This window comes from Idiotropiscis lumnitzeri, chromosome 17 (genome assembly GCF_059441095.1).
Source record: "Idiotropiscis lumnitzeri isolate Australia: NSW breed Sydney's pygmy pipehorse chromosome 17, RoL_Ilum_1.0, whole genome shotgun sequence".
NCBI classification, from domain to species: domain Eukaryota; kingdom Metazoa; phylum Chordata; class Actinopteri; order Syngnathiformes; family Syngnathidae; genus Idiotropiscis; species Idiotropiscis lumnitzeri.
The window spans coordinates 7,081,746-7,102,955 of record NC_142407.1 but is presented as its reverse complement, the minus strand read 5'-3'; the positions used below and the strand labels follow the sequence as shown (position 1 = coordinate 7,102,955).

General features: G+C 40.7%; 2 protein-coding genes across 4 annotated transcripts; both read left to right on the top strand.

Annotated features, from left to right (window-relative positions):
• The first annotated feature begins 593 nt into the window (after nt 1–593).
• On the top strand, nt 594–3,343 carry c1qbp (complement C1q binding protein). Its single transcript, XM_088279684.1, has 6 exons — nt 594–961; nt 2,097–2,247; nt 2,323–2,410; nt 2,550–2,645; nt 2,740–2,862; nt 3,004–3,343. The coding sequence occupies exons 1-6, from the start codon at nt 712–714 to the stop codon at nt 3,151–3,153; spliced, it is 858 nt and encodes a 285-aa protein (XP_088135810.1). The 5' UTR covers nt 594–711; the 3' UTR covers nt 3,154–3,343.
• A 1,028-nt stretch (nt 3,344–4,371) lies between these two features.
• mlxipl (MLX interacting protein like) lies at nt 4,372–20,520 on the top strand. 3 transcript variants are annotated; one of them, XM_088279632.1, is made up of 17 exons: nt 4,372–4,797; nt 8,015–8,121; nt 8,209–8,291; nt 8,366–8,455; nt 8,540–8,581; nt 13,134–13,296; nt 13,704–13,784; nt 15,305–15,453; nt 15,526–16,087; nt 16,177–16,250; nt 17,050–17,290; nt 18,123–18,238; nt 18,338–18,460; nt 18,540–18,667; nt 19,558–19,681; nt 19,863–19,992; nt 20,085–20,520. In XM_088279632.1, the coding sequence occupies exons 1-17, from the start codon at nt 4,442–4,444 to the stop codon at nt 20,246–20,248; spliced, it is 2,733 nt and encodes a 910-aa protein (XP_088135758.1). In that variant the 5' UTR covers nt 4,372–4,441; the 3' UTR covers nt 20,249–20,520. The 3 variants fall into 3 exon arrangements, with proteins under 3 accessions (XP_088135758.1, XP_088135757.1, XP_088135756.1); XM_088279631.1 differs by having other exon boundaries at nt 13,119–13,296; nt 18,135–18,238; XM_088279630.1 differs by having other exon boundaries at nt 13,119–13,296.
• The last annotated feature ends 690 nt before the right edge of the window (nt 20,521–21,210 follow it).

Below are 21,210 nucleotides of genomic sequence, written 5' to 3'. Positions count from 1 at the left end.
GAGAGTTATACCTTTGGGCAATATCTACATATTGTCACCCCTATAAAAACAGACGTTAGTCAGAGGTTACTCGGAAAACACTTTCGTAAATTTTTCACTTAATGGTTACTCAAGTAATCAATTACTGTACTACTTTTACTTGAATAGTACAAAGTGCCCCACCAGTATGATTTTAACTACTGTACCCAGATTTGGATTTACATAAATTTAACAGGAGAGAAGCCTTAATTGTGATACTCTTCTACATGTCTACTGTCAAACCGGCCGGGATTGTGACAGGTGAGATAAATATTTTTACAAACATTAACAATAACAATAAAAAATGCTCAAAGTCCCTTATTAAATAGGTCATAAAGCATTCAACACATTATAAGTAAACTCTGCTCTTAAATGTGATGTGAACTAGCCAAGTGTAGTCAAATGGGATTGAGTCTTAACTTCAAGTGCTTTTGTTTCGACTGTAAAACAGTTTTCACAGTTCCAAACAGCACGACTGTCAACTCCAAGATGGCGGCGATCTCGCCGTATGATTTGTGCTAAACGAGGTATTTCCCGGCTTCCTTTGTGTAAGCCATTACTTCCGGCGCATAGGGCATAATTACGACAGGTCAACGTGCCCTTCCACACACGTGTGTTGCGGCATCCGTCTTCAGTAGCCGGACATATTTTTTAACCGAGTCCGTAGGGTTATTCGTTTCCCACTTTTCGAACATGCTCAAGTCAGTTGTACGCGCGGTGGGAGCCGCTCTTCGCCTTCCGACGGCCTGCAAATCCACAGCACGGGCTCTGCCGCTTAGTTACCCGACACTGTGCTCGCCGAACGCGGCCACAGCCAGACCCTTCACCCGCTCCCTCTGGATGATGAACGGCAACGGAGCGTCGGGGTACAGGCCGAAGCTGTTCACTTCCAAAGTGTTGAATCCGTCGGCGTCGTGTGGATGCGGTGCAATGCATACGGAGGGTAAATTGAATGCTTTAAGATTTGCCGCTAATTTACGCGACTTGGCAACCGGCGGAACAGCGTGAGAGTTCATTCGAGGGATAATGGTTTATTTTGAAACATTCTTATTTGTAAGGCATCCACAAGACACTTATTTAGTGGGGGAAACAATGGAGAAAAACTCTTGAGCGCTCACCATGGCAAGGACATAGTACGATGTAGCTAGCTGGTCAGCATTCACCTTGAATTGATGCGTTTTCCGTGTTCTACGCCGCTTACACTTAGTGGTTCATCTTAGGAAAGAGGTTCCAAATCTATATGCCAAAAGACATTTCAATTAAAAAATGTAATGGCACACCTAGAAAGAAATAGGTACAAAATGATAGGTATATGTGTGAAATCTCAATGATTAATTGATTTACTTGAGACTTCCATCATTAACCAGATGAATTCCACTAATACAAGTATAATTTCCTGAGACCAATATAACACTTTTAAAACCAGTGGAAAATAACATCAATTTCTAGCTGTCTTAATACGAATAGGGGTCGAGATTTTGAGTGTGACCTTTTTGTTCAGAGTTTCAAACTTTTTTGTGAATTTCTAACCTTTATAATTGTTTGGAAAATGTTTCTAACTTTGTAAAATTTGCTGAACAGAACAGACAATGTGATGAACTTGAACATAATTATAGAAATCCAAGGTCCATAGTTTTTTGAAAATAATGTATTGTATTATATTTATTAAGTATTTGTAGTTTAGTTTGGCACTGGATATATATAGAAAAAAAGTAGTCCAGAATGAACAAAGACGATTAAAAAAAGAGTAAGGAATAAATATAGCACACTTGAGAAGTATTTGTGTTGGATAAACTTCATGGAGTGAAAAGAAAATGAGTCATGGCGGCCCAATGTAATATCTAGGAACCTGTCCCAATTTGTTTGAGAACAGCAAGCTGTGCTAAAAGCGCTAAAACAGTTGAGCACGTACATTCAAAAGGAACGATCAAATTAAGTTCATCTGTAAGAAACTGCAAGATTCCAGCGGCACACCTGATCTGTAGGCAATCATGCCCAAAGTAATCTGCAGTGTCAGTCATGGCAAACAAATGTAAAATGTCACCCGTTTGACCCATGTATTTTTCTTCCTATTACAGGTGACAAGGCATTTGGGGAGTTTCTATTTGATGAGATTAAGGAGGAGAAAAAGATTCAGAAAAGCGGAACGCTGCCCAAAGTATCCGGAGGTTGGGAACTGTCTATGGACGGCACAGAGGCGCTACTCACGAAACGCGTTGCAGGAGAAAAGTAACGCAACTGTTCTCAAGGCTCTGTGTTATCAGAGCTGTAAATATACTCAGCTCATCTTCTCCCCTTTTACAGAATCACCGTCACATTCAATGTCAATAACAGCATTCTACCGAACTTTGAGAATGAGGCCGATCAAGCAGAGCAAAAGTCCGGGGAAGAGGTAACAAGTCATGCTTGTCTAGAATGGAAACAAACTGAGCCATGTGAAGCAAATCTACTCCCGAGTAGCACTTGCATGTCCCTTTTTTTTTTTTTTTTTTTTTTTTTTTTTTAAATAAGCATCCCGTTTGTCTTTGCAGCCTGAAATTTTGTCAACGCCCAACTTTGTTGTTGAAGTTGCGAAAGAGAATGTAAAAAGTACACTCGTGATTGACTGCCAGTTCCTTCAAGATGAGGTACAGTCAGCCAACACAATTTTGAACAAACAAGTGGCAACGTGACTCTGGATTGTAAGTAACCGTGTTCTTGTTCTTCATCTGTTCGGGTTAGCTGGCACATGCCGAAGGAGAGGAGAGCGACATCTTTGGCGTCTTTGAGGTCAGCTTCCAGCCAGAAGGGGAATCGGAGTGGAAAGAAACCAGCTACACACTCACCAAAGATTCTCTGAATGATGTGAGTTTCTGCACAAATGGCATGACCTGATGGATTTCATATTTTTTTTCCTTTATAATAGAGATGCCTGGTCCAAGTCCCAAAATAATTTCTTTTAAGTGTTTAACCCCCCCCCCCCAATTGTCTTTTTATTTTCCCCAGTCCCTCTATGATCACATGATGGACTTTCTGGCCGACCGGGGTGTCGACAACACCTTCGCTGATGAACTGATGGAGCTGAGCACCGCCATTGAGCATCAGCAGTACATCAAGTTTCTGGAAGAACTCAAAACCTTTGTGAAATGTAACTAATCGTATTTATAGATTCCAGGTGTCTTTTTCTGTCCGCTCCACATCCAGTCGCAACTAACGCAAATATTTATAGCACTTAAGAATAAAGAATTTGAGTTAGCTGCGTAATGAGACAATAGATGTGTTCCGGAGGTTAATTGGATATATTGTTTTTGTTGGTCAAAATGCAAGTAAACAGTTTTTTCCATCATGGAGCGATCATGTTCCTATATTATTTAGCTTCTGTGTCCTAGTTGGGAGTGTTGAACTCTTGTTGAACCAATCCTTAAACTGTCCAAATAGGCCTATGTTTTTCTCTAATCTGACCAAAACCTGAACTGAGTCAATGATTGATGGAATGAAATGCCCATTAAAATAACAATTGGTCCATGCTTTTCAATCTTTAACCATGACAAGTGTAGCTTGTTCATATTGCTTGCAATATGAAGTTTAGAGCGTAATTTTAAGGTTGGAATGTTTAAAAATGGCTGAGAAGCTATGGTTAAAAAATATATATAATCTGGTGATTATTCTTCATTTAGATTGTGCAGGTGGTGCTGTGAGCAGCAACCATCAGGCTATCTATTACAATATACCTCAAATACAAACTTAAATGTGAACACTAAAAAGAAGGTCCTGATTTTACAAAGGCAAGAACTTGCATACATACCGGGGTCGTGTAATTGAACTTTAAAGGCTTAAAAAATATTGACTGCTAATGTGTAGTAATGCATTTATCTGCTAGTGATTTTGTATTGGCAGGCAAACATCTATTGAATGCTCTTTAACCACTTTTCCACAGTCGACCTGTTCTCGTTCAAAAAGCACAATGATAATCTGGTGTCAACTAGACCATCACTGATTTTACACTTAATGTGTGTGCACATGGTAGTATACCTTAAGATTATTCTTAAAAAGTTCGTTGCACTCATCGTCATAGTTTCAGGAATTTTTCTGAAAACAAATTATTGTGATGGGGCTTTCTTTTTCCTCCGCCACGGTGCCATCTGGTGGAATATTGCTACACTTGCCTCATACTGACTGATGCTTGTTGTTCCCTTAAAAAAAAAAAAGTCTATTAATAATTACCACCTGGGGCTTCCCTTAAGGACTTTAACACCAGCGAAGTGACCAGAATGCTGTAGCACAATCGTCCATTCAGGGGAAGAGGTGTTGCCTGGTGAAGTGACTCGGCGGCTGTCTGGAGGAAGCCCCCCCCCCCCCCCCCCCCCCCCCAAGTCGGTCACCGCACTATATCATCACTTTGCTATTAAAGGAGGAGGAGGCCTTGATCGTCGCGTTTTGGTGAATGCGAACACGGACTGAAAACGTGGCTATGGCGGCTAACGGGAAAGTTGGTTCTCTCGTCGGCGGCAACTCCGAATCCGAACCTGAGGCAGAACACGCTCAATTACCTGTCAGCGGGCCGGCTTACGGGCCTTTCACCTACACGCAGGTCATCCACAGCGGGCACTTTATGGTGTCGTCACCCCATCGCGACGCATCGCCGGGCGGCTTGAAAGGAGGACGGTGCCCGAGGTACGATTTCGACACGGTGAATCGGACCTGGTGCCAGACCTATCGATACGGGCCATTCAGCTCCGGGAGCTTGAGCATCGACCCCACGCTCACGCGCCTGTTTGAGTGCATGTCCCTGGCTTACAGGTACGTGGGTCGATTGCTTGTTTCATTTTTTGGTAATCATAAATTTGATTCAAAACTCCTTATGAAAGAAAGCTGTTGGAGTGTTTATGATATCAACTGCAAGATGTATTGACTTGTGCAGTGTTTTGCATACTTTTTACATAGCGCCTTGTGCAAAAAAGTAGTTCGTTCAAGATTAAGGTAAAAAATAAAACTTGTTTTATAGACTTAGTGTATTATTTAAATACTATGATTTATAAACTTCACAGAAGTATGCTGAAAGTATGTCCAGCCAAGATGGTCCATTTGTCATTCTCAAGCTCAAGCTCTCAAGTTTTTTTTAAAAGGAAATTGAAATGAGTTATTTTCTCTTTTTATCTATTCATTTTGGAGGGATTCAGAAAAAAGGGATGACTTGAAAAATGCCTACTTTTAACTCATTCACTGCCAGCCCAGGTAAAATGAAAGTACGTCTATATCCGTCAATGGTAGCGAATGAGTTAAGGATATGGCCACGCCCCCTCCGTTCTCTCCATGTTTCACTCGAGTCATTGAAGGGACCATTACAAACTCTCCATTGGAAATCATTGTACTGTCATTCCTTATAACATCCAAAAATGATCAACTGGCACCAAAATTCATGTGGACGTCCCAACTATGACTACAACAAGATAAAAGGATTAACCGCTCCGTGGTTGCTATACATGAGAATGAGGAACTGTGGAAGTGAGCAGAGCTCCATAGATATTTGCTGGAAGGAGCGCTCATTGATGCTCCGAAGCGGCCAGAAATACAGTTGTTCCACTAGTGCATCCTACTTATTCTTCTAGTGCGTGGAATTCTTTTCAAGAAGCTGTTTGACAATGTATTCAATATCCTTTATCTATGCGCTTTGTCCTCACTATAGGATAACTTTGGCATGCAAGTTAGACATACCGTTACAATCGAGGCAAATCTATGCTCTAGTTTGTAACTACATGCCACTAGTGCTACTCTCTTACTTTTAAAAGTTCACTAGTAATATTAGTTGTTCCCTTACGGTTTTTGCCTCACTTGTGTCGTTGCCCTACAGTACCCGTGTGCATAGATGCTACATAGTTTTAAAAAAGATAATTCTACTAGTGCACTGAACTGGTTTATTAGTGAAGACAAAGAGCGAACTGGTGCATGGACCTTAAGACACTTAAACATTTAGCGTGTGCGAAGTTTTTATTAATATTGTACTTTGGAATATGACTCTATTGGGTTATGGTTACATTTACTGAAGTTATTATATATTATTTAAATTAGATTGATTTTGTTCAAACCTCAAATATTACTTCTGGTTAATAATAATTTTAAAAAAGAAAACGTGAACTGAACAGGAAAGCACCATTTTCAAAAATGACACAGTTGTTTCACTCTTTCCAGATGAACATTTATTATTGTGTGTCTATAGACTAATATATATTTTAGATTAATACCTTTCTGTCCATCAAAACTGAGCAACAATATGGAGAAGAGTGATTACTGCTGTCCCTGGTCAATGTACATCAAGTCAATAATAATCATAAAAATGATCAAACTTAAAACGTATAAATGTGGCACTTGCTATTAACCTTAAAAAGCATCCAATAGGTTTGTTGTTATTGTTCAAGACTTTTTAAAGCTGATTGTGTGTGTTAGAGTACGTGTGTGTGTGTGTGGAAAAAGAGAACATTTTGCTCTCGTATGTTGTGCAACCGCCTGGTAACTTAACGACAAATTGGACTTTGATTCTAGTTGGCTGCGCTGGATAGATGTGAGTGTAACTGAGGTAAAACAGAATTGTTCATGCTTATACTTTCTCTTTTTCTTTATTTTTAATCGAGCGCTATTACAGGGTTGTGCTTTAACTAGTGTGGGTTGACTAATTATAGGAACAAATGTAAAAAATTAAATAAAATGTAATGTATGGTATTTGGGGAAAAAATGCCCATTACTGCTCAGGCATCTGTGATATGTCATGTCGTATAGCTACGTTGATTATCCTTTCCATCTCAAATTGCTGTTCTATGTTTCCTTCCATTATGTCCTCTGCTGCATATATTTTTCCTTAACTAGACTGGAGTACGCTGTTTTTCCTCTTGCAGCAAATTGCCGTCTCCACTGTTTTGTGAGAGGGAGAAGCCCTGATGCCCCTTCATTAGACGCATGTTGAAATGTGCTCTTGGGCTTGGCTTCCTAGCAACTCTGTGAGTGTCTCACATTAGGCGTCTCTCTCGGTTGGCGTAAAAACAGAGGGACTCTGGAAAACCAGAATTAGTGAGATGCAGTATCATAAGTCAAGATCAGGACAGATTTTCAACTAAGACATTTAATTGAAAAAAAAAACAAAAAACTTTGGGGTTTGAGTGCCTTGAAGGGGGATTTGATTTTAATATGTTTGTAAGATTTGAATGTAGTATCACTCTTCCACTAAATCAGGCGTGGGCAAACTACGGCCCAGGGGCCACATGCAGCCCGTTAAACGTTTTAATCCGGACCGCCAAACTTGAAGAAAAATTAAATGAATAAATCTTAATGTTTTATTTTCTAAATACTGTGGTGTGTCAAAGACATATTTTGTTGTAATGCGTTTGCTCACTTTCATTTAAAATTAAATGCATTTCTTTTTTCTCCGATGAGGTGAGGTTACCAAAACACTCCATACATCTGCTCCTGTTCCGGCCCCTTTGTCAAATTTTAGAATCCTTTGTGGCCCGCCAATCCAAATGTTTGCCCACCCCTGCTCGAAATCCTATCCTTCACCTCTGGAGTGTCTGACCAAAGACACGCCCCTCATTAACATGCGCAAATGTAAATATCCAATTTCTAGAAAATACATATTCACCCTCAACCAGATACTTAACTTGCTTTTACACAACAACATCGATTTGAACCTCAGCTGCTACCTTGTTTGCGCCCCCCTGTCTTTGTACCTCTTTAAGGCAACTCCTATTTTCACCCTTGTTTAAATTTTATTTTTAAATTTCTGGAGGTGGATATTTCACATTAGTTTCAACGAAACTCCTGAAGCCCAAGCTAATAGGTCAATACTCAGTATAAGGCCGCGGGTTTATGCCCGCAACAAGCGTGCGTGCCTGGGATAATTGACACCTTGTTAGTCATGCCTTTTGCATCCTGTTGAATGTTTTTTCCTCAAGTGTGGTGATTTCTTACAAATAAATTAAGTTTTGAAAAGGAAAGCAACAGAGTTGTAATTTTTTGTCTTTTTTAGTGGCAAGATTGTCTCCCCAAAGTGGAAGTCTTTCAAGGGTCTGCGGTTACTCTGGAGAGATAAGATCCGTCTAAACAATGCAATTTGGAGAGCATGGTTCATCCAGTGTGAGTCCTCTGCCCTTAAATGTCTATACACTAATTAACATGATCTGTTCAAGACTTGAAAAGTGGCAATTTCTGAATACTGTTTAGATGTGGAGAAGAGGAAAAATCCTGTTTGCGGCTTTGTCACCCCATTGGAGGGATCTGAGGCAGATGACCACAGAAAGCCTGAAGTAAGTGATTTATATTGTGGATTTCTTTTGATGTACAGAATGCCTTCCATGTCGCAATTGTTTCATTTATACAGGCGATTGTATTAGAAGGCAGCTATTGGAAGCGACGGATTGAGGTGGTCATCAAGGAGTATCACAAGTGGAGGATATATTACAAGAAAAGAGTAAGTATTCCTTGTTGCTTCTGTATCATTTATTTTTAATTCTCCAATTGCAACTTTACTTGCTATCTTATGGTTCCTTTACAGCTTCAGAAAGAGAAGGATGGTATAATATCAATGCTGCAAGAGGTACGGCAAGTTCATGTCCTGCTGATTTATTTTTTCACGTTCCAAAGCTCACTGAAATAGATGAGTGTGTTTGGGACTCGAGTAGCAATTGCAACTTAAGAAAGATTATCATGCTTAGTTCTATTTGGACTAAAAACAAACTGATTGTGTCCCGGATATATTTTGAAGGACAGACATGTGGCAGATTAGAAAAGCACATTGAGTGAAATGCATGAAAAATCTTTCCATGATTTTTTTTTTTTTTTTTATTAACTCTTTTCTTCAGTCATGTAGAAGTTTATCCTGCAAATGTTACCAACAAGGTCATGTTTGGTAGTCTCTCTGTCAGGGAGAAATGTACAGTAGGCCAAGTGGAACCAGCAGACGGTGCAATTAATTCAGGCTCATCTGTTTTGCCAATTAGCTGTGTAAACTGGCAGCTGGTCAAATCCAAACTGACAGAAGTTTGTCGAGTGAGTGTAAAGTGATGGTGGCAACCAGTCACGTGAATTGGTATCTCTTTAGGAAAGAAAAAAGGATTATTTTCAATGTTCCTACACTTCTGAGGTTTGAATCCAACCTGTGCCCTCTGGTCTGGAGTTTCCAACAATTGCATTTCTAAAATTATGTCATGCAGTCACTGTGGGCCATGTTCTCTAAAGTGAACCTTTTCTGTCTCTGCTGATTTTCCCATCGACTTGAATCTGACATTTACACATCTTCATGCCAGATATGCACTCTGAGCCAAGCAACCTTTCCCTGTCAAAGCTTGCCTTGCGTGTATTCTCCCGTCGATTCAAGTAATTCCCCTCTCATGCACTTCAGTGGCTGTAGTAAGTCTTGTACTCTGGGAAAGTGAAACGCCAAATTTCATTTGAAGTTTAGTAACAGTTCTAATCATATGCCTGAGTGATGCTTCAAGCTAATACATTTAGATCAGGCACGGGCAAACTACGGCCCGGGGGCCACATGCGGCCCGTTAAACGTTTTAATCCGGGCCGCCAAAACTTGAAAAAAATGAAATGAATAAACCTTGTTAATGTTTTATTTTCAAAATACTCTGGTGGGTCAAACAGATATTTTGTAGGAACACTTTTGTTCATTTGTGTTAGGTCAACAAATCTGGTTGTACAGAGACCCAAGGGTGTCTGGCGCGAGCATGTGAGGGACCAGGTTGAAAGCATTCTCCCAGTCCACATGTGGACTGGTTGGGTGAAGTCTCATGCACCTTCAACATGATAATGTGACAACTTAAAGATGGGGCTATTGATAAAAAATGAAAAACCTCCTAGTTAATCTAAATTGTCAATTTCAATTGCAAAGGCTATATTGGAAATAAAATGAAAAAGATCTCTGAATATATTAGGGAATGACATCTGCAAAATCCACTAGTGATTAAGCTTGCAGGGCTCCATTTTTTTGTTCTGAATTATTCGGAACAGATTCTAAAGGTGTACCTAATGTTGTGACTAGTAAGTATACAGAGCGACACAAACATGGAGTTTGAACCTTAAAAGCTGAATTTGACATATTGACAGCGGCCTCATTTTGACTTTAAATATTGTTTACTTCAGAATACTGCTGTAGCCCTACATACTGTCTGATCATCCATACAACTTTTTTTTTTTTACCTCATGGCTTAGTCAGTCATGTACCCGGAAAGGAAAATGGTTGCTTGAGATAAAACCGTTAACAACAACCAACTAACAACTTGCGTCATTGTCCAAATTGACGCATGTTCAGTGACAATAACCCCTTGCACTTCTTCAAGCCTCCTATTTATTTTGTAGGGAGAAAGCGCTACGATTTAATCAAATCTGACCTAGTTCCTGATATGCCTGATTAAAAAAAAATAAAATAAGAGTAAACTGCACGTTCAGCAGTGACGTCACGTACGGAAACAATCAAAAGACGATGAAAGGAAATGGAGACGGAGTATTCAAGTGAAGACACGTGCCTTCTCAAAACACAATTCGGTGATCAACTGAGCCATCTCACTATTTATTTCCTTTCACTGCTGTTGCCTCTCCTCCTTTTCACCGGATGCAAAGTTGTATGAAGTGTAAAACCAAGCTATATGGATTCCAGTTGATAGTTCAAGGCTCACAAAAGAAGACTGTTGAAGGTCTTAGTAAATAATCTTGTTTTACTCATTTTACTGGAACTGGAAACACAGGAATTGTAATATAGTTGTTTTTCCTTTCCCAAAAGCGTCTAAATTTGCTACATGCAGTTTGTAGGCCTTTTGGATGTCATGAAGGTGATACACTTTTGCTTTTCAAACGCCAACACAAAAAAAATAAAACAATCATACTTCATTCCAGATGTGATTAGTATCTACCAGTACCAAAATGCCTTCATTTTCAAAAGATTTTTTTTTTAATAAGAAAAAAGAATTCATTCTGTACTGCCTCCATTACGAAGTTTTGTCAGGTCCTTTACTAAAGTGATCAAAACGTACTGCTTGTTTGTCGGTTTTTCTGGTTAATTTTGAGTTGTAGGGTCGTCATCTCCCAACTTAAAGGTTGTGGATTTGATCCCCAGCACTTGTGATCATGTCGAGTGTCCTTGCGCAAAATGTTGAACCCTCCAGTTGGTCCTGATGTTGCGTCATCAGTATGCAAATGAGTGTGAAGTGCTTTGAGTGCCTGAATAGATGGAAAAGATTAATCAGGGAAGCCCAGACTTCCCTCTCCCCAGCCCCATCGTCCAGCGCCTCATGAGGTGTTCCCAAGGGACAGTCTCTCCAGCGTGTCCTGGGTCATCCTCGGGCCTCATGAACAGAACCAGGGAGGCATCCAGGTGGCATTCGGACAAGATGCCCAAGCCACTTCATCTGGCTCCTCTCAATTCTCAGGAGCAACGGCTCAACTCTCTGCCCCTCCTATGTGAGAGCCCTGACACTCATCTTGGCCGCTTGAATGCGGGATCTTATTCTTTTCGCCAGTTGAAACTCTTTCTGACCGGGGATTCTGCCAGACGTTCCCAGCAAGGGAGGTCAGAACAGCATCTTTCACCCTCATCTGAGCCGACTGACCAGTTGACAGCTCCGGCCTTCTTTTCACCTGACCGTGCGGCAGCAAATCTGATGACACAACCTCGTGCCAATTGTACACATGGACACGCTTTTGTTTGAACATGGTGCTCTAGTGGACAAAAGACCAGTAACCGAACACTGCTCCGGGTTCTGATCAAGGGGGCCTTTCCTCCCTATAGCGCCCCTCCAGGGCTCACTGTCATTGCCCACGTGAGAACTCACCAGAACTCCTTCCGAGGACTCCAAACAGGGTGCATACTCTGAACTGCTGTTTGGTGCATTAGCACAAACAACAGTCCGGTAAAAAAGGGGAGGGAGGCTACCCTCTCGTCCACCGGAGTGAATCCCAATGTACAGACGCTAAGCCTGGGGTAATAGTATGCCCACACTTGCGCCGAGTCGCTCAATTTGGTCAACTTCAGAGTGGAAAAGAGCCCAACCCCTCGAGAGGACTGGCACCAAAGCCACTTTAAACCCCTCCAGCACAGTAAGATGGTGGCTCATGCAGGGGCCATTTGCAGCCTTTTTACCCAAAAGATTATATTCTGTTCATGTGCAAGAGACGATAATACTGCATTCAGTGCATATTTAGTGAGCATGAGAACTATTGTTTAATAAATTTCCTCCATTTCATCCCTACCCATTTTTCCCCATTTGAATGAAATGTACGTGCAGGAAATCCCTCCTAAAAGGCAATCCACCGGAAGTAGGAAATTGCAAGCTGTGCATTTGCGTCTGTTTTTCTGTGGTTGCCACTTTAGTTGATGGGCACCTTAAGTCCTCCTATTCAGCCGCACGTGAGGATGAGTACTGTGGTCGAATTAGGTCAGGGACAAAAGACTTCCCTTCTTATTGAAATGGTGAGACGTCAAAATAAATGAACAAACCCAGCGTAATGATTACCTGGAAGGGGCTTGTGCTTTTGAACAGTATGCCCACTTTGTATTTTTCATTACACACTACTCACACACACAGAGTACTCTTTTCTGCTTGCACATGCATACTATTCTTCAATGACGGCCAATCAAGAGGCAAAAACAAATTATAGAAGGAACAGTCGTCTGCTTAGACGTAATGAAAACAGGCCGTCGTCCTGCGGGTTTCCCTATAAATGAGTGATCTCTCATGTGGATGATCAGAATGAAGCGGCACATCTTGGGCAGAAGGAAAGGCTGTGTTTGGACCTTTTATGTGACTTTCACATCTGGCTTTAGACAAGAGGTTGGTACTGAGGACTTTGTATTGATATAGTATTTAGTTCCGTGTGTTGTGTATTTGATGCAGTGCAGTTCTTCACTATGGCACAAGATACAATCATGCAGGATAGTTAATATAAGCACTTGAGTGGTTTGTGCACATTTATGCTCCGACTGTCTCGTGTGTGTTGTCAATAACCTTTATAACTTTTCTTGGCTCGTGAAAGTTCGATAAATGAGCAAAAGCTTTGCCATTATTTAAAATTGCCTTCCAACAGTTAGGTTAGGAATTGTCAATATTTTTCATCTCTTGTCTGACGTCAAGGGTCAAATCTGCCAGGCAAAGTTGGAGAAATGGTCCAGCCAGATGTATCCCGAGCCTGAGGCAACACCAGAGGACGCTCACATGTTTGACCTGGACTACCTTCTGTCTGACATCTCTGACACCCTGTTCACCATGACACAGAAGCAATGCCCCTGGGCCAGCAGTGAGTGGCACAACAGTAAGTAAGAATATAGCGGCGATATGTCTTGTCGATTAGTGTACCACTGAAAATATTATGTGATGAAATTTGCTCTTCCCTTACAGAAAGTGGGGAAAAAAGGAAATATTAGGGGGTTGAAAAAAAATAGCAGGAACTACATTTGCCTTGAAATACTCGATTGAATATGGCTGGCATGTGCTTTTTGTATTGTTTTCATCTGACAAAGGAGCAATTTTGATTTAGCCCAATGAAATCTGCCTAGCAACAAAAGGCTGCGTTGAGCTACAAATTCATGACTGCAGTTCTATTGATGTTATAGGTAACATTTGATTGCAGTGAAGGTTTATATGAATCCTGACTCACATTTAAACACAATATTCTGTCATTCAATGCGCTGTTAATGTTAATATTGTCCCCTTCTTTAGCATACACAACGAATGCTGATATGATTCAGCCCGGCCTGACTCCTCTGCAGCCCAACTTGGATGATTTCATGGATATACCAGGTATGCTTTGCCCACGTGTCTGTTTTCTTTTTCTCAAAGAATTAAACCAAATGGAAGATTTTTTTTTTCAACAAATTGGAAAAAAGAAATCTACTCCAAAATGACCCTACCACAACATAACATGGAAAAAAAGGTAGGAGTGAGCCAAAACAATGGGAAAGAAAACATATTTAATGATAACAACAAAAAAAAGGGATATTCAGGAAAGTATTTGTTTGACGAAGACATTATAAAAGAAGAGGGAAAATTATAGTTCATTTAGTTAAATCCTGACAATGTCATGGTTCCAAATTTTGAATGAATAATACTCCTCCACAAAGGTTGAATTGACACTCGGACATAAACAATCAAGGTAAAAGGCGGTCTCCAAGTGTAATCTCCCTCACCAACTTTACATTAACCGCACATGGAGGTTCCTTATCAATGTACTTTGCACGCATCTACGTCTGAGACTGCGGCAAATAAGTTCCTACTTCTGCCATGTCAAGGACAGCCGCCTTTAAAAAGAATGAGAAGAGCTTTGACTGGCAGGGAATTTAGTCAGATGTGTTTACGCCCACAGCGGCGCAAACCCCCCGCCCCCCTTTTTTTTTTTTTAAATTGTGCCAGACAGTGCACGTCAACAATCAGTCCAAACAGCCCCCTTGCAGAGTTAGAAAGCTCGTTGCGCCAGACTTGGTCACGCAAAAGAACCCCATGTCAAATTTGGTTGGCTTGTGTCACTGATGGTAGTTCAGGTAGCGTGTGTACAGTTCCAAATCAGCTATGGTGTGAATGTGAGTGTCAGTGATTGACTGTCTCTGTGTCTTCGGTGATTGACTAGCAATCAGCCTTTCAACCAAAGTTACCTGGGATCAGTTCCAGTTCCCTGTGACCCTGAATGAACCACTCTGAAGCAATATAGTATTGCCATCGCCCCCTTAACTCATTCACTACCAACTGAGTAAAAAAAAAAGACGTATTTAGCCGTCAATGGTATTGAATGAGTTTTAATTAAGGGGTTACGTATTTTCAATCTGGAACTATATCCTTAAAAGTCAGCATTAGGACTACTTGCTCAATCTAATGAGAGCCAATACAAAAAAATAAATTTAAAAATACTCTAGATTAAACTTCATACAAACAACTATGTAGCCAACCTTGTATCCCTGTGGATATACTGATTAAGAGGAACTACTGGATGAAACCTTTGCTGTGTTTCTGAACTTGATTATTGAAATTTCCCCACATCAGTGTGCATTGTCTTTGTGCAGTTAACCTATTGATGTGACCTTTTGACTGCGAATTGACTTCTGGTGCTCATATGTACAAACGTGTCCAATAAAAAGGGAACACAGAAATTCATTTATGACGATGTACTACTAAAGCTGATTCATGATCATGATCATTTATGAGGCTCAAAATTACATTGTTTTATGGATGCCGTCATGGAGTTTGCCAAAAACCAAATTTAAATCACTCTCTCTTTACCGTACCTGTGTGTGTGTGTGTTTTTTTTTTTTTGTGTATTATTTTGACAGATATCTTCATGAACTCAGGAGTCCAACCATGTGACCAGACAGTTTTTGCAGACTCAGGCTATTTTGAAAGTTCATCCAGCGTTGCACTTACCCCTGATGTAAATGTGCACACGGCTCCAGAACTGCTCATTGACACCCCGCTCTCACAGGTACTTGCAAAGGTAGTCATGTATACTGTGCTGTAGTCTGGAAAACCAAATAATTTGTCGCTTTTTCTGCAGGCTGGTTTATCTTCTGACAATTTGCCCCAGGCCTCATCATCTAACACCCAAACAGAAGGTCCCACACTAAATCAGCATTGTAGTGCATACCACTCGAGCACCCTGTCATATGGACCCCAGTCATACGCAGATCCCGTTCTTCCTGCGCCGTTCCCCTCCAACGTTGAGCAGGTGTTCTCAGCACCCGTCCCTTTTTTTTACCCACTCCCATGTCACAGGTTCGGCTATCACACGACCGCCGGCGTGACGCCGACCGTCATCACTCACACTGCCTCTACGGTGGGCAGTACGCAACAGGCTCACAGATACCCTTACCCAGCGAACGCATACCCCCAAGCTCCATGCCACTCTCTCAGTTACATGTCTGACCCAGTTCACACGGCCCAGCCTCCTGGAGGCACATCGCACTGCTTTGCGGTTCCTGAACAAGTATCTACCGCAGAGGTGCGAGGTAAACGCAAGCAAAAGAAGGGAGGAGAGAGGTCGTTTGGTCCACCTGTGGGTTTGTCTTATACTTCGTCCACCGCCCCCACGAGCTGCCTGGCTAAGCTGCTCTCCTCAGGTGCCCTTGAGCATGATTTTAGTTGTTGTTGTCATTTATCTTGAAAAGCAGCTCACACGTTACTAACTTGTGCTTGTTTGTGCTTTCAGGGAAGCCATCGGTTGGGTTTGATACTACTCATGTGAGAGTCAAAGGTCACAAGTCACCATCTCCCAGTGCTTCGGTGAGTAATGTGCACCTTTGTCAGTAATGTGCTCATCTTTATCAATCATTTCACCAAGGTTGCTGTAAAAAGATTACACTGTAGTTATCATGACAATGTTCTGTGTCACGCCTAGATTTATTCCTCCATGATTTTTTTTTTGCTCTTCAGAAAACCCAAGCAACCACAGGGAGAACTGTGAAGCTAAGACTTGGTGCTGCCTCAGCTCTATTTCTAGTTCGGAAATGTTTGTGATTTTCATGGGAGAGCGTTCCTTAAATATATAATATGTTGGATGTGGGGCAGCTCAGCGTACCGTGTAATACGCCTGCATCACAATTTTGAGATTCAGTATTTCAAATCTGGCCTTCTTGTGTGGAGTTCTTTGTATGTTCGTGGGAGTTTTCTTCAAGAACTCTGGCTTCATCCCACATTGAAAAGAAAAACCATTGCGAGGTTAATTTAAATCAAAATTCTCAAGACTCTCAGAATTGAATTCCATGGTGTCAAATTGACCATAATTGACTGTTGGCCCTTATATAACTGTGCGATTGACTTGCAACCAGTCGGATGTTTACCCTGCCTCTCGCCCAAAGTGACCTAGGCCCAGCTCTTCTGTGACCTTATTCAGGAAAAGCGCAATAAAAAATTGTTGGATGTTGGATATGGGGTAACAGTGGAATGCAATAAAAAATAAAAAACACTCATCTTCATGATAAAATAAAATGAAAGCATTTACAATCATGTATAAAGATTTGTTTGCAACTGGACAGATCAATATGTATGCACGTCCTTAGTGTCTAAAAAATGTGTTTTGCAGCACGCGTCTTCCAGTGGTCATGTTGGAGGAGCTTCATCTCATGGAGCAAATTGGCATGGAGTGATCCCAGCATTGTGCAACCAGAGTTCCGCTCAGGGTCACAGTGGAACCTCCAAAGGCTCAACGGTGCCTGCCCTGCTCACTGATGACACTGCACACACCAGTACAGCCCTTCTCATCCCCAAGACTGAGAAACTGTCACCTGTCCAGCTTTATGGCACGGACAGGAGCAGTTTAACAGGTAAGCATCTTAATGTAGTTCACAAAAGTTTTTAATATTTCCCCAGATGTGTCCGCAGATCGTATATCGTCTAAATTCAATTACGCCCCAATGACCTTAAATATCCTTCACAAATGAGACGTAATCATTCAATCCAAAGTTCCTGAAATGCCCAATGAACATTCCAACGTTTTCTTTGTACAAGATACTAAAATGCTTGTGCTTATGTTCATATTTTGGATGGTGGTTTGGTTTGCCTTTGCGCATGATACAGTATAATGTTTTGGGATGGACGAGTACCGATACCGGCCTTAGTTTAAAGTATCGGTACTCATCGAGGCTGCCGATACTGTCCACTGATACCTGGGCAAAAATAAAATCTGCCATGAAGTTCCCTTTGCCAGTAGCTTGACACATTGGTGAATCACCATCTGCATGAGGAAGAAAAGGTCTTTGGTCACATTTTTTGTCTACTTGTTAAAATTTGACACATTATAAGTATTAGAGGTATTGTGGATCACTCATACTAGTATCAGTCTGGAAAAAAGTGTCATTGAACATCCCTAAAAAAATCCACTTCTGCTTCATAGTTCTCATTCTGGGTTCATATCTCAGCTCTGGCATTCCTCTGGTGATTTGAAAATGTTCTCCTCATGCTTGTGTTTTCTCTGGCATTCTAAGGATGCGTGGTGCAAGAGCTAAAGAAAATCTATGGACTGTTATGTTGACGACAACATACAGCACACAGTAATTTCAACATGCCAATATTTTGTGGCGCATGAGATTAAATGTTTAAAACCATATACATTGATCGTAACATCTCTACTTTTAGTCATTGTTACTGGATTTCTAGTTGATTTTCCAGGTTATCCAGGCCAAACGTCACCCCCAAACCTGCTAGACAAACCTTCTAATCCCGAAGCTCCGCATTCAAGCTATCTCGGCTATGGAATGATAGAAATGAGTAAGGTAAAATCTATGCTTTTACAGTAAAAGTATAAGGCAGTGTTAAATCTGTTTTGTTAAAGAAGTGCAAGGACACTGGGTGATGTTTAATGTATTCTGCAGCATACGGAGACCAGGAGGATAACCCACATCTCGGCTGAACAGAAGAGACGTTTCAACATCAAACTAGGATTTGACACTTTACATAACCTTGTGACAACACTCAGCTCTCAGTCAAGCATCAAGGTACGCTGAAAGGACGCACAGAATCGTTAAACCGTTATAAACGGCTGACATGTCGCATCTCATCTGCCTGCTGGCTCAGATCAGCAAAGCCACCACGTTGCAGAAGACGGCCGAGTACATCAGTAAGATGCAGCAGAAGAAAGCTCTGCTGCACGAGGAAGCGCAGAGACTCCGAGAGGAGATCCAGCTCCTGAATTCTGCCATCAGGTGAGACATTTACGTTAGTTGGGCTGTGTGCATGCTGTGTTGGAGTGGAGGCCTGAAAGTGTGTGCAAGTATATATTTTTTATCTTAAAATATTCGTAACTCCTGCACAGCTGTTCTACATCACTGCAAACCACAGCAACTATTACAATCATCACCTATGCATCCATCCATCCATTTTCATTACTGTTCATCCTCGTTAAGGTCACATTTTGCTGAAGCCCAACACTCCAATGCCAAGTTACGATAGTGTATTGGTTCACATACAAAAGAATGTACTGCATATTGCTAGTTGTTGCACCAATGAAAAACTAGTCTGCTTTGCAAGGTTATGTACTTGACAAAAAAACAAAAAACAACCTAAAATTAAATGATCTAACTAAAGTAGTAATGAAATACAACTCTGAGTGCTTTACAAATAAAAAAAAATAAAACTAATCATTGGAAAAAATTCCTTAATTTTCATCTTTGTCAGTGAATTTCATATATGAGCGCTTAGGGTTTATTTTAAATGCATTTTAATTTAATTTAATTCAGTGTTTTGCGGCCATACTGACAAAGTTAGGTCGAAGTGTTTGGGCATTGTAGTTCTTGTAGTACTGGCAACATTTGTATATTCCATATATTAAAAAAAAAAGCAAAAAAAAAAGCTAAAACTAATACTAAAATGTATTAAAAGCTAAACAAAAACAAAGCATTTTTATGAAAATAAAACTAATAAACCAGCTCTTAACAACTAAGTACAACGAACTGATTTTTTATTTATTTATGTATAATACTACATTGAAAATACGAAATTGAACATCACTTCAGCTGCTGCGCCGTAGCTTGACAGTCCTACTGTTTTTTTTTTTTCCAACAGCCTTATGTGCTTCTTTTTTTTTTTCTTGCAGTGCATGCCAGCAGCAGCTACCTGCCACAGGTGTCCCCATTACACGGCAGCGATTTGACCACATGAGGCAAAAGTTCCGAGAATACGTCCAGGCACAGACTCTGCAAAACTGGAAGTTCTGGATTGTATCCTTAACTGTGAACGCACATGAAAGGCGGGGATAATGTAGACAGAAAAGAGACATAGACAGATTGAACGCCTCCAAGAAAATAATTACCAAAACAATGCATTTGGTTTACAAATAGTTGTTACAGAAAGGAAAATAACATTATCATAGTGACTTCTATTTCCTCAACTTGGTGTCAGTTCAGCATCATCATCGAGCCACTCTTTGAGTCCTACAACGGAATGGTGTCCACCGCCAGTGTGGAACAACTGTGCCAATCCACGTTGTCCTGGCTGGACCAACACTGCTCTCTGCCGTCACTAAGACCAAGTCAGTCCTCCACAATTCATCTAAATCAGATGATTTTTGTTATTTATCGCTGCACGTGTCCATTAAGATTTTTGTTGATGTTTCATTCTCAGTGGTGCTGAGTTCACTCCGTCACCTGAGCACAACTACATCCATCCTAACAGACCCGAGATTGCTGCCTGAGCAGGCCGCCCTTGCCGTCACTCAGGGTGACCCCTCAACTGGCTTGGACCACTCCATACAACACCCTGCTCAAGACAATATACGCAACATGTGACTGAAAAGAAAAAAAAAAGACTAAAATGTTCAATGTTTGGACTTATAATCATGTGTTATTTCCTCAAAATAAAATTCACCGGCTGTTAAAAGAATGTATGCCCAACAAATAAGTCACTCACAACTATTTGTCAATTGTAAATTCCGATGTGTTATGGATGTTATTTCTCCGAAAGCAACATGTGGAAACCAATGTTTACGGTTGTGTGTGTGACACTTTGACAGTGTCCATTTGTGTGTTACTTCAATTATATATTAAAACTTGAAAGTGTACTGCATTCATTGTTTACATACACCATTCGAACATGACCGACCACAAGATTCCAGAGAAATCATGTGCTTTTGGACTCCATGGTAAACTGTGACCTCGGAAATCTTAGCGTATTCCAGCATTTGATATAAATAGGTTTATGCAACTGTAAGTTCCATGTCCAACATCATCTAATATAAAACTGCTATACAGCATTTTGAAGTTGTTTAAATTACCATTATAATATAATGTGGTGGAATCATTGTACCTTCAAAATCACTTTACAGGAGACCCATTAACATTGCATCATCAATAAAGTCAGACGGTGCAAGCCATTTTTCAACACTTAAGATTGGTCAATTTATAAATAAAACACTCGCACATGTGGAGCTAAAATATACATTTGTGAACAAATATTACATTTACTAAATTGTCACATGGAGGTTTCGCTCAGCGGCAGTGATATACTCCACAGTGGCAAAAGTATTTGCTCACCCATTCAAAGGTGTTTCAAATCAAGCACCTGTGCATGCAGACTGCTTTGTTGTTGTTTTTCTAACAAACATTCGTGAAACAATAGGTCACTCTCAGGCGCTCAGTGAATTCCTGCACTGTGATAAGATGCTACATATACCAAGTACAGTTTTAAAATTTCCTTATTCCTAAATATTCCAGTCAATTGTATCATCAGACCGTCGTAGCATTTTTTTAGC